At 44.7% G+C, this 11,867-nt stretch overlaps 1 protein-coding gene across 1 annotated transcript in view; it reads left to right on the forward strand.

The window, feature by feature from the left end:
- Nucleotides 1–6,726, forward strand: part of Fat4 (FAT atypical cadherin 4) — a 133,325-nt gene extending 126,599 nt beyond the window's left edge. Inside the window, exons 16-17 of the mRNA XM_005343924.3 lie at nucleotides 1,399–1,660; nucleotides 3,745–6,726. Of these exons, the coding sequence (XP_005343981.1) occupies nucleotides 1,399–1,660; nucleotides 3,745–5,606 (2,124 nt within the window). The 3' untranslated portion in view covers nucleotides 5,607–6,726. The remainder of the gene's footprint in view (nucleotides 1–1,398; nucleotides 1,661–3,744) is intronic.
- Nucleotides 6,727–11,867: the final 5,141 nt, after the last annotated feature.

An 11,867-nucleotide genomic window follows, 5' to 3' on the forward strand; every position in this document is an offset into this window, starting at 1 on the left:
TTTGGTGAAGGAGATTCTGGGTAATTTGAGTGTATAGGGAGATAGCTAGAAGAATTGGAGACTCATAGAACAGCTGTGCTCTGAGAATTTAATTTATATATACATATTAATCACATATGTAAGCGCTGTGTGAGTGTGTGGTGTATGCACATCTGTCTTCTGCTGTCCACTGCCCTATTGCCTTGGGTAGGTCTCTCACTGAACTGGAAGCCTCATGTATTGCTAAGCTGTTTAGCCAGAAAGCTCCCATGGTCTCCATCTCTGCCCTTAAGTGCTGCTTTTGCAGGGGCACAATGCTGTACCCAACTTTGATGTTGATGTTGGGGTTTTGAATTCAGGGCTTAATGCTTACAGAGGAAGCACTGAGCCATCACCCAGTCTTTGAAAAATATTTTTAATTGGGAAATACCGCACTAAAGCACTCCGATATGATTGCTGTAAAATACTTTGTTATGCGACTTTTCCACAAAGCACAAACGAACTGATTTTCAGTTTTTCCAGAAGTGTTTCTTGCGTACAGACATGGAGTCTGAGCTGAGTGACACACACAACTGACCCCTGCTTTCCCTTCAGTGGCTCCTAGGACACTTCATCTCTGGGCCTGGGCAGCAGTCCTATCTGGCAGCAGAGATGGGAATGTGTTCTCTGACCCAGGAGCTCATCTTGCCTTACAAATTATTCATTTTCTGAAGGGTCAGCCCATAACACTGGAAACTTACAAGCTGGAAACTGGAGTGTCCTGTTACCCAGTGTTCTGCTGAAAGAAATCAAATTCCTCTAGATAAATTGAAGAGACAGCTGTAGTGAAGTCTTGGCCAAATCTCTCTTTTACTTTATGGTATTTCATCCTGAAAATGAATAGCCCCATTTTTGTCTGAAACTCCGATGTTGTGGTATAGGAAGGTAAAGCTACTTCCATCATTGTTTTTCCACCTACTCTGCCTTTGTAGCTTCCCCTTCACTTTTTGGTTTTGCATTTTTTGTTGTTGCTGTTGTTGTTTGTCTTTTAACTATTCTAGCCTTTTTACTAAACTTAGTGATTTAATATACTTTCCTCTGCCCTTGAAATACAAATAATCACAATTGGTGTCAATTATTTCGTTTACCTAATCACTACAATATTTCAGTTTTGTGCTGAAAAGTTAGATACCCCTCAAGTAGTTACATATAAAATGAAAACCCACTAGAATTTGCAAACAAGCAATCATGCTGTCTGAACTTGCAGTGATGAGATAGGTGACTCTATTATATTATAATATATTATATTATATTATATTATATTACTATCGACTCCTCATCCATTCCAGTCCCTTCAGATTGCTCAATACTTTAAACGAAGTATTTTTTATTTAAGGATATCACGTCTAATATGTGCATTGCTTTCAATGTCTTTTACAGATTAAGAACGGCAAAGTGCACTTTACATCAGATGCGGGTGTTGCTGGGAAGGTGGAGAGAAGCATCCCGGAAGCATACGTTGCTGACGGCCACTGGCACACCTTCCGGATCTCAAAGAACAGCAGCACCACCGTGCTGTCTGTAGACAGAATATACAACAGAGACATTGTCCACCTCACGCAGGACTTCGGTGGCCTCGAGGTGCTTACCATATCTCTGGGAGGAATCCCACCCAACCAAGCCCATCGAGACACTCAGACAGGTAAATGCCTCAGGAGAATCCGCTCCTCAAGATGTAGGTGATTTTGGTGGCTAACAGGAAGTGGTGGCTAAAGTCCAATTGATTGCATATGACTTTCTTCCACAGAGTAATTTTATCCCAGTGTAGTTTTTACAAGAGTAGCTGGATTTCTGATACTGGTAATTATGAATCTTCTAATCAACATAACTGTTTTGAGAGAGACTGTGACATTAACTGCTTTCATCTGTACTGTTGAGATCTGGTTGAAGAATGGGCTGTTCCAATGCTTGGCTTGTCCTCAAGGCCTTTGTCTGTTCAGTCCTGTGTGCATCCAAGTTGGTCTCCCCAAGGAATGCAGGAGACTGGGGTAACAAATGTCAATCAGATCTCACTGATTTACATCAGTGACACAAAGGGAAATGGAGAAACCCATGTGTCCATAGACCAGGAGGTGGGTGAAACTGTTGGAAGGTTTATTTGATGGAAAATGTTGACAATTGAGGCCAGGGAACAGCTCATGGGCAGCTAGGGTAAGGCAGACAGTGAAACTGGAGAAGAAAACGGGATGTTCTAGTTGGAAAGTCTGGATGTGCTTATTCTACTTGCAGAAGATAAGGAGTAATTAAAATTTTAATTTTAAGCATGCAGTAGTATTGAAGATATTCCTGATTCTGAGGAGGAAGAGGAGGAAGAGTTCCAGGACCCAGGTGTTAGCAGCCAGGATCTAGGAGGCACTGCAGTAGAAGATACTATTTGCATTCTAATGGAATGGCCAAAGAGTGAAGACAAAATAGATGAACCAGACCTGTTCTGGAGGCCATTTTTGGTAAAGATCAGGGAGAATTCTGAGCTTTCATCTCAAACAATAGTGCCCCCAATCAAGGGAATGCTGAGGAAGAGTGAGCCAGATCTCAGGGAAACATGCAGTTTGCTGTGGAACACATGGGTTTGAAGCACCTCGGAAGGGACATTGAGTGGATGGCCTGCACTCAGGGTAGACCCCAGCTAGAGGTGTCAGTGCCGAGAAGGAGAATGTGGGTGGGTATGAGATTGTGTAGGAAGCCTTGTGTGACTCCAGCGGGGGAGGGCTGTGGAAAGAAGAGTGAGTTGGTATAAGTGTGTGGAACTTCCAAAGAACAGAAGATGTCGCAAAACGAAGAAGAAAGGAAGGCAGAGTCAGGGGCTATGGAATCAAGGTTCAGTAACCTAGGAAATTCTGGGAAGAATAAGTCACCCTGACAGATGTCACTTGGGTAGGAAGGTATGTCAAAATAGAGGAAAACACTGAATGTGTCATAGATGATATGATCAGTGCATAAAAATAAAGACTGACAACCCAGTCAGTGGATTTTAGAAAATGTGTTATCTATTTGGGGTTTTGTAAGAGATCAAGACAGTGTAGACTCTGCTGGCCTGGTAGGCAAAGTAAACTCCTGTGCTTTCCTGTCTGTGCTTCCTGACATCAGGGAAGGATCTCATAACTGCTTTCATCATTACCAGTCACTACTAACAAGCCCCTTGGGATTCCTCTGTCTACGTCATCATGACCATTTACAATGTGGGTGCCACAATTACCTCGTCCCATCCCAGATACCCTCCAACCTTGGAGTGGTCAGTGTTTTTCTTTTGATCCACAAGGGCCCATACCAGTATCTTTGATGGGCATATGGTCTGTGATTACACACTCCGTGGCTCTGGGGTTGAAGCAATTGGCCTTCATTTTACTCTTTCTGTTGTTCATAATACGATTTATCTCTAAGTAACTCTTAGTCTATGGCCTGTAAGAATCAAACTGATGAACTGTTAAATAGGTGAAGAGAGAGAGAGAGAGAGAGAGAGAGAGAGAGAGAGAGAGAGAGAGAGAGAAAGAGAGATATCAACACACTTTGGCTGCGGAGACCTTCCAAACTTCAATTCTCCCCCATGTGTTACCTAACTCTGTGGTTTGGGTTAATGTCAGAGGACATGCATTCCCCATCTTTGGAGCTGGAGCATGGCTGGTACCCTCCTGGGATGTTGTGGGTCTTCTCTTCTTCGGATCTTATCACTCAGAGGTGAAATGGTTGCTTGTCTCTAAAGAGACTTTTACTGTATCTCCCCCACAGGTTTCAATGGCTGCATTGCGTCGGTGCTCTATGGTGGTGAGAGCCTCCCCTTCAGTGGGAAGCACAGCTTGGCCTCCATCTCCAAAACTGACCCTTCGGTAAAGATTGGCTGTCGGGGTCCCAACATCTGTGCCAGCAACCCTTGCTGGGGGGACCTTCTGTGCATCAACCAGTGGTATGCCTACAAATGTGTCCCTCCCGGTGACTGCGCCTCCCACCCCTGCCAGAACGGAGGCAGCTGTGAGCCAGGCCTGCTCTCCGGCTTCACATGCAGCTGCCCAGAGTCACACACCGGGAGGACCTGCGAGACGGTGGTGGCCTGCCTTGGTGTCCTCTGTCCTCAGGGGAAGGTGTGCAGGGCTGGAAGTCCCGGGGGACACGTGTGTGTCCAGACTCAGGGCCCAGATGAGATCTCCTTACCACTGTGGGCGGTGCCTGCCATCGTGGGCAGCTGTGCCACAGCCCTGGCCTTGCTTGTCCTCAGTTTGATTCTATGCAACCAGTGCAGGGGCAAGATGCCCAAGAACCCCAAAGAGGAGAAAAAGCCGAAAGAGAAGAAGAAAAAGGGCAGTGAGAATGTGGCTTTTGACGACCCCGATAACATCCCACCCTATGGGGATGATCTAGCAGTCAGGAAGCAACCGGAGGGGAACCCCAAGCCTGACATCATAGAGAGAGAGAACCCCTACCTTATCTTTGATGAGACCGACATCCCCCACAACTCAGAGACCATCCCTAGTGCCCCACTGGCTTCGCCGGAGCAGGAGATTGAACACTATGACATCGACAATGCCAGCAGCATCGCGCCGTCAGATGCAGACATCATTCAACACTACAAACAATTCCGAAGCCACACTCCGAAGTTTTCCATCCAGAGGCACAGCCCCCTGGGCTTCGCCAGGCAGTCCCCCATGCCCCTGGGAGCAAGCAGTCTGACCTACCAGCCTTCTTCATATGGCCCGGCGTTAAGAACCAGCTCTCTCAGTCACTCAGCCTGCCCCACTCCCAACCCCCTGTCCAGGCACAGCCCAGCTCCTTTCTCCAAGCCGTCTGCTTTCTACAGGAACAGCCCAGCCAGGGAACTGCACCTTCCACTGCGGGATGGGGGTACACTGGAAATGCATGGGGACCCCTGCCAGCCTGGCATGTTCAACTATGCCACCAGGCTGGGGAGGAGAAGTAAAAGCCCCCAGGCCATGGCGTCACATGGCTCAAGACCCGGGAGTCGCCTCAAGCAACCCATAGCACAGATTCCTCTAGAATCTTCTCCTCCCGTGGGACTCTCCATCGAGGAGGTAGAGAGGCTCAACACCCCTCGCCCTAGAAACCCCAGCATCTGCAGCGCAGACCATGGGCGGTCCTCTTCTGAGGATGACTGCAGACGGCCCCTGTCCAGAACCAGGAACCCAGCAGATGGTATCCCTGCCCCAGAATCCTCTTCCGATAGTGACTCCCATGATTCCTTCACGTGCTCAGAAATGGAATACGATAGGGAGAAGCCTATGGTCTACACCTCCAGGATGCCCAAGTTATCTCAAGTCAACGAATCTGACGCAGATGATGAAGATAATTATGGAGCCAGACTGAAACCCAGAAGGTACCACGGACGCAGGGCTGAGGGCGGACCGGTGGGCACCCCTGCAGCGACATCTGGGGCTGCAGACAGCACCCTGAAGCTAGGGCAGCAGGCGGGCAACTTTAACTGGGACAACCTTTTGAACTGGGGCCCGGGCTTTGGCCACTATGTGGATGTCTTTAAAGATTTGGCCTCTCTCCCAGAAAAAGCAGCTGGTAGCGAAGAAGGTAAAAGTGGGGCAGCTAAACCAGCCCCCAAAGATGGGGAGGCCGAACAGTATGTGTGAGGTGTGGGCAAGAGACACTCAAAGCAATCTGCGGCTGCCCACTCGCGTGGGTCACTTTTGTAAAACAGGCCAGTAATAGACCGGACTGGTGGCCGCGGGACACGTTTATTATTAACCACAACGCTGCTCACATAGACTCCAAAACGACTCTTTAATTTAAATGTGCTTGGTGGAACGGTCCTCCTGCATGCATTGTGTTTTGTGATGAGTTTGGGGGGCATGCAACATTCATTGGGAAGTTTTGCTTTGTGTTTGGTTTGTGGATTTTACAGTTAACTGCCATTACAGCTGCAGACAAGAGCTGCGCTTTCACAGTGGGGGGGTGCTTGTTTCCATAGTAGTGTTATGGTTGCCTTTTACATGGCAAGGTCACTTCAGTTGAACCAGTCCGCGCAAGGTGCAGGAAGAAACGCGTCCCATCCTCCGATGAAGGACAGTACATTCGCCCTCTTCAGACGTATAGGTTCATATGTGACATTGCTCAGACATGCCAAGGGCTTGTTTTACATGACGGTGGGTACTAAGATTAAGTCATTTTGTTCAGCACTTTAAAGCTTGCTTAGAAACTGGGTTGACACTCGGGTGTTTCTGTGTGAACAGTCATGGTCTCCTGACTTACCGCAGGCTTCCACGAAGAACAAGATGACCGCATACTGTTTCCAGAACACTGCCACCTTCCTTTTCCGGAGTAAAGTTCTCAGCGCACTTCTAAGAGACATTTTTTTAAAGTTATTTATTGAAAAAAAAAAAGTTCTATGCTTTTAACATGTAACAAATTGACCTACGCAGGCCCTAATTGGTTTTATTTTCCAGCCATTCAACCTTTACCCCAAGTACCCAGTTTTTATAATTTATATAAAGTCAGATTGCAACGTTTCTTACTTTCTGTCGTTTTGTAGATCATTTTTTAATACTGTGTAAAACTTTTTTTTTTTTTTACACCTGAGCTATGTTTTTGATACTGATATTTTCCTAAGCCGGAAACGTTTCTTGCTTTCAGGGAAGGTAAGAAAATGCATTTTTTACATTTGTTACTTATGTAACATTCATATTTTCACAGTTTGATATCTGTAACATACTGTATGCTTTCTACCTGTAAATGCCAACAATAGAATTAAAATATTTATTTAAAATATTGTGTCCTAGAGTGAATATCAGTTTCTATCTTTTCTCTGCTTTCATGTGGGCAATTGAGAGTATTCTCTTTCTGTCAACAAGGCATATAGCAAGTGATCAGTTGAACTTCCATGGGCTACAATATGTAGTGTCAAAAACCAGAGCTGTGGATAACAGCCAGCAAAGACATCTTACGGCCACCCAGTACATTCTGGCTTACAGAGTCCTGGGACTTCTCTGTGGTATGCTGAGTCTAGCCTAGTTGGGTCCAGGGAGACCAATGTTGTGAGCCCTGTTTAAGCACATTTACTAGTTAGAAGTTCCCAGCAGAGTCTGTTCAATGAGAGGCAGCTTAAGATGGGGCTTTCAGCTAGAGTTGCAGCCATGAGCTAAAGCCGGTTGTGAAATATCTCTAGCCCCTGCTTTCTTCAAGAGTTCAGCTCCATATTTTTTTCTAACTCCAAGGCAGGGAAGAGAAACAGCAGGGAAGGTGTCCTCCACGGAACCATCTCCAACTTACTGTCCACTCTCACGTGGCATGTCTACACAGTACGCTGTAGTCAAGCCTGACCTCCAGTTTCTAAATTGAAGAAAATTAAATTGAAGAAAAGTGACTCTAAAGAGTGGCACATGACAGGATTGTTTATAAAGAACCACAGAACATTTTTAAATGACCTTGCTCCAACCACCAGACCGTTTTTGAATTAATTATATTCCACAAACTTTGTATTTGTTGAGAGGATTCTTCAACACCAGCCATCAGCCCACAGCTGAAGAATTTTACAATATAAATGAAATCTTAAATTAAAACAGCCAAATTATGAAATTGTATCCTGAATTGCTTTCTGGCGTTTAAAAAGGTTGGGATTATTAATTTTGTTTCAGGAGAAGAAGTAAAATGTGGATTAGAATCTAAATCATGATAGTCATTTAAGTGATTGAAACCATAGTATCAGATGCTAATCTAATTTTGTCTTTTTGGGTCACCTGTGATGGACCATACTGTCTAATAGTTCCCTGTGAGTCTTAGTGTTTCAAGTTTATCCACCCAAATATGGGGAAATCTTCATGCCTTTTGTGTAACTCAGAACAGAAAACTCTTTCCCCTCTGAGGAAATTCTAAAGCATCTAAGCGACCTCAAGGACACAAAGTTCCTAATTCAGAACAGAGCTGACAGTAAACCAGCAGACAAGATCACAATTAAGGGTTAAGGGCAGAGAGAGCTGGATGTGAAGAACCCTCAGGAGTTTGAATTCTTATTGCCCTCTCTACTGGTCCTGGATTAGGGCAAATGGCACTCCTATAAGAAAATTCTCAGTGTTTTCTCCTCTTAGTTTTCTTAGTTTCTGAGTTTCTCCTCTGAAGCAAGGGCAGTATTTGCTGCAAGGAAAATCAGATCTATGTGTAGTCAAGTCTCACACAGAATCTAAATCAATACTCAACTGCCCAAAATCACAAAGTGTCTGGGGGATATGATGAGCAATTTGACAAGGTAATAGTCCCAACAAAATAAGCAGCTGATCGTCATCCTGTTCACACACAAAATCACAGCCTTGGAGTTTTATAAAACCATGAAAGACTCTCTGGGTTTCCTGAAATATCTGCTTCTTCAGCTCTCCTGTGTCTCTCAGTCAAGTATTTTGACTTACTTTAAAGAAGAACCTTAATTTAGCCCAGAGGAGAGGAGGGTGCAGAGGAAAAGAGAGGGATGACAAGAAGAGGGAAGAGCTAAGAGGAGGGGGGGGTGAGGTTTGTACTACCAGCCAGGAACAGAGCCACAGGCAAAGCACAGAGCTCCCAGGTCTCTGTGGCTTTCAAGGTTGTTTCTAGAATTTTCTAAGTTAGCTGATTCATCGATAGCTCATTAAGATAAATTAAAACCATTTTTTTAAAATGGCGAATGAGAAGAGCCTGGAGGGCAGCTCCCCAGCTACATGTTGTTAGGGAAATGCTTACAAACAAGAAGGCTAATGGGAAACAGAGTCCTCACACTATTGAAAGTCATGTACTTCATAAATATTTTATTTATAAGAAAAAAAAATACATCACAAAGCAACTTTATTCCATCCAGACATTCCATCTAAGAACAAATCGCTGACATCACACACAGGCATGCATTTTATTTTACTCGAGTGTAACATTATGGCAAACATAAATCTTTAAGAAGTGAAAATGTTTTTGTTTGTGTGTTTTGTTTTGTTTTTAACAGTTTTTGAATCAATTGAACAGAACATGGTTTCCTTCACTGTTTTATTTTGTGAACCCAATTTTAAAAGAAGTAGTATTTCAAACCTGAAGAGGCTTTGCCATGGGAGAAGTGCATTCAGGAATGGTGTGTGTGCTCTAACACCTAACCGGGCCTTTCGGTGTTAAGCCCCTCAGTGTGTAGCAAGGCTCTGCCGTCAGTGTTTACCTGGTGTACAGGGAATGGCAACGGCACACCAGTCACACAGTTGGGCAGCCAACTATTGGCAGGGTCCATTTGTCCAAGAGGCGTAGCAAGGTGTTTGTATAAATCCTGCAGTTTTCTTTGTGTAGTCAAGTCTCACACAGAATCTAAATGAATACTCAACTGCCCAAAGTCACAAAATGGCAGAAATATACTGTCTGGGGGATATGTAGGCATTATGGTCTACTTCTTCTGGAGCAGACGAGTTCGTCCCAGCATCTCTTTCCTTACCACCACAGGTATGGTATCTGTGTGACTGACAGGTCCCAGCAAGGAAAGTTACAGAAGGACTTCACACCATTCCTGCACATGTCCTCTGCAATTACGTCCAACTGAGGCTCAGAAGACAAACCAGACAGCTGCAGCTATGGGGAGTTCCTCTAGGGACTGTGTCTCATCCAGACTGTCCCTTTAACCATCCCACGCCTGGAGGAAAATCAAACTAATGAGAACTATCTTCAGAGAACGGATGGCAAAGGTCTCCATTTCGCTGTCGCCAAGGCTTGTGTGTCCACACACAACCCCCCCCCATGAGCAACTTGGAGAAGAGCTCATTTTAGAAATAGAGTTTTGTGTTCAAGAAATGATCAGTGGCAATAAAAATACTTTCCAAAGTGAATACAATAGACGTATTTTCCATAGGGAATGGTGTGGAAGAAGCATGAGTCATAGTCGCTCATCTCTGTTCAAGGTCAAGGCAATGAAGAATTTCACCAGAAGCGTTAGGTTTTGCTTTGTTATTGTTTACCCTTTCAGACTCCATCTTGATATGTAGCTCAGGCTGTCCTTGCACTTATAATCCTCCTGCCTCAGCCTCCAAAGTATTGGGATCACAGGTTACTACCACCACATGCAGTCCTCAGATAGCATCTTAACTAATCTTTCTTCATTTGAAATGAGCAAAGGTATATCCAATTGACGCTGATCTTAGGGCCAGGACATATTTCTTTCAGTGGCCCTGATTCTATGACACCAAATGTGTTTCTTTGGTTTCAGGGTCAGGATGTTTCTTTGGTTCTGGGTTCAGAGATAAAGACGTTTCTTTCCCTGGCTCAGGTCTTAGATCCAGGGTGTGTTTCTTTCACTAGCTCTGGGTTCAGAGTCAGGATGCTCAGGGACTGGTTGATTTCCTGCTCCAGTTGGCCCCTTTACCCTACAGTCTGAGGGAGCAGCCACGGAATTTACAAAAGTATGCCTCTTCAAGACAGAGCTTTCAGGTGACCCATTCAGATGTAATTTTATTAGTTTATGACTCCGTTTACTGAGCTCCCATGTCAGGCTCTGAGGCACAACATCAGAATTGCACTCTGGTGAGAAGCTGGGATGGCAATCTGCATGCTGTTCTAGCCCGGAGAAAATAACCAACTATGGTCCAAGTTCCCTGGCAGTGTCATTGATCCTTAATTTCAAATTGAAACCACATTTCATGTGGTGCAGATGTTGATCAACAGAAGATTCCATTTCGCCTCAGCAGTCTTCATGCCCAGGCCGTCCTTCCTGTCCCCTGTCTGCCAGTCCTGGCCTAGAATGTGCCCTCGCAGCTGATATTCGACTGAATTTGAAAAATAATATGTATCAGGGGAAGGTTTCTTTCGAGAAGTGGTATAATGCCAGCTTTAGGTCTATCGCAAACATGGGTTAATTATTTTACAGCTGCTAATCTAAGAGATTAAAACATACGGCTGGTTGCTGAGTCTGAGGTGATGCCATTCAAAGTCAGGTCATGTGGTTAGTTTCTCATAAGACACTGGAATAAAAGTTTTGTTCTCGGTTGCTTTGGCAGACCCATGCTAGAGAACCTTGAGTTGATGGGCAGCACACATTAGGGTAAATTGTTTAAAGACCAAAGGAGAGGAGACAGAAAGCTGGATGGGTCAGGAAAGAGGGAATCTCAGAGGAGCTGGGGGAGGGGTGAATATGATATAGTACAGTGTGTGAAATTCTCAAAGAACCAATGAAAAGGAAAAAAATGTGAAGGACAATCATGGCCATCACTTGGGAAGGCCATTTGAATCCTTCATGTAATCTAGGCACCAAGCTCAGAACAATATCTACTACAGCATGCTGCATGGATCTTGGGGAGAATGGTTGGAGTCACACAGTTTGCTTCATTAAGCTCAGAGAGAAGGTGGAGAGCTTCTTTAAGAAGGAGGAAGGCTTGCGCTGTCATGATGCACCTTGAAAAACTGAGTTAGTGGAATGCTCAGCAGCTCATAAAGCACTAGAGACAGTTGTAAGGGACAAGTCAGCTTCCATACTAACGAAAGGCTATCCCAGGTATGATGGTCAGCTTTAGTTGTCCACTCTCCACAAACTAGAATGGTCAGAAAAGAGCTTCTCAATGGGCAATTATCTACTTTGGGTTGACCTGTGGGTATGCCCTTACGAGATCCTCTTAATTAATTGACAGAAGACCCAACCCACTCTGAGCTGCACCAATCCCTAGACAGAAGGTCCTGAACTATTTGAGAGATTGAACAAGCAAGCAAGTCAGCAAGTAATAAACCTCTATTGAATCAGTGCCCTCTACTCCAGGCTGTGGATATGATGTGACCAGCTGTTTAAAGGTCTTGCTTTGACTTCCTACACAAAAGATTGTAACCTGCAAAATAAGGTGAAACAACAACCTGTCTTAGTTAGGGTTTCTATTGCTGTGAAGAGACACCATGACCATGGCAACTCTTTTTTTTTTTTT

The sequence above is a fragment of the Microtus ochrogaster genome, chromosome 1 (genome assembly GCF_000317375.1).
Source record: "Microtus ochrogaster isolate Prairie Vole_2 chromosome 1, MicOch1.0, whole genome shotgun sequence".
NCBI classification, from domain to species: domain Eukaryota; kingdom Metazoa; phylum Chordata; class Mammalia; order Rodentia; family Cricetidae; genus Microtus; species Microtus ochrogaster.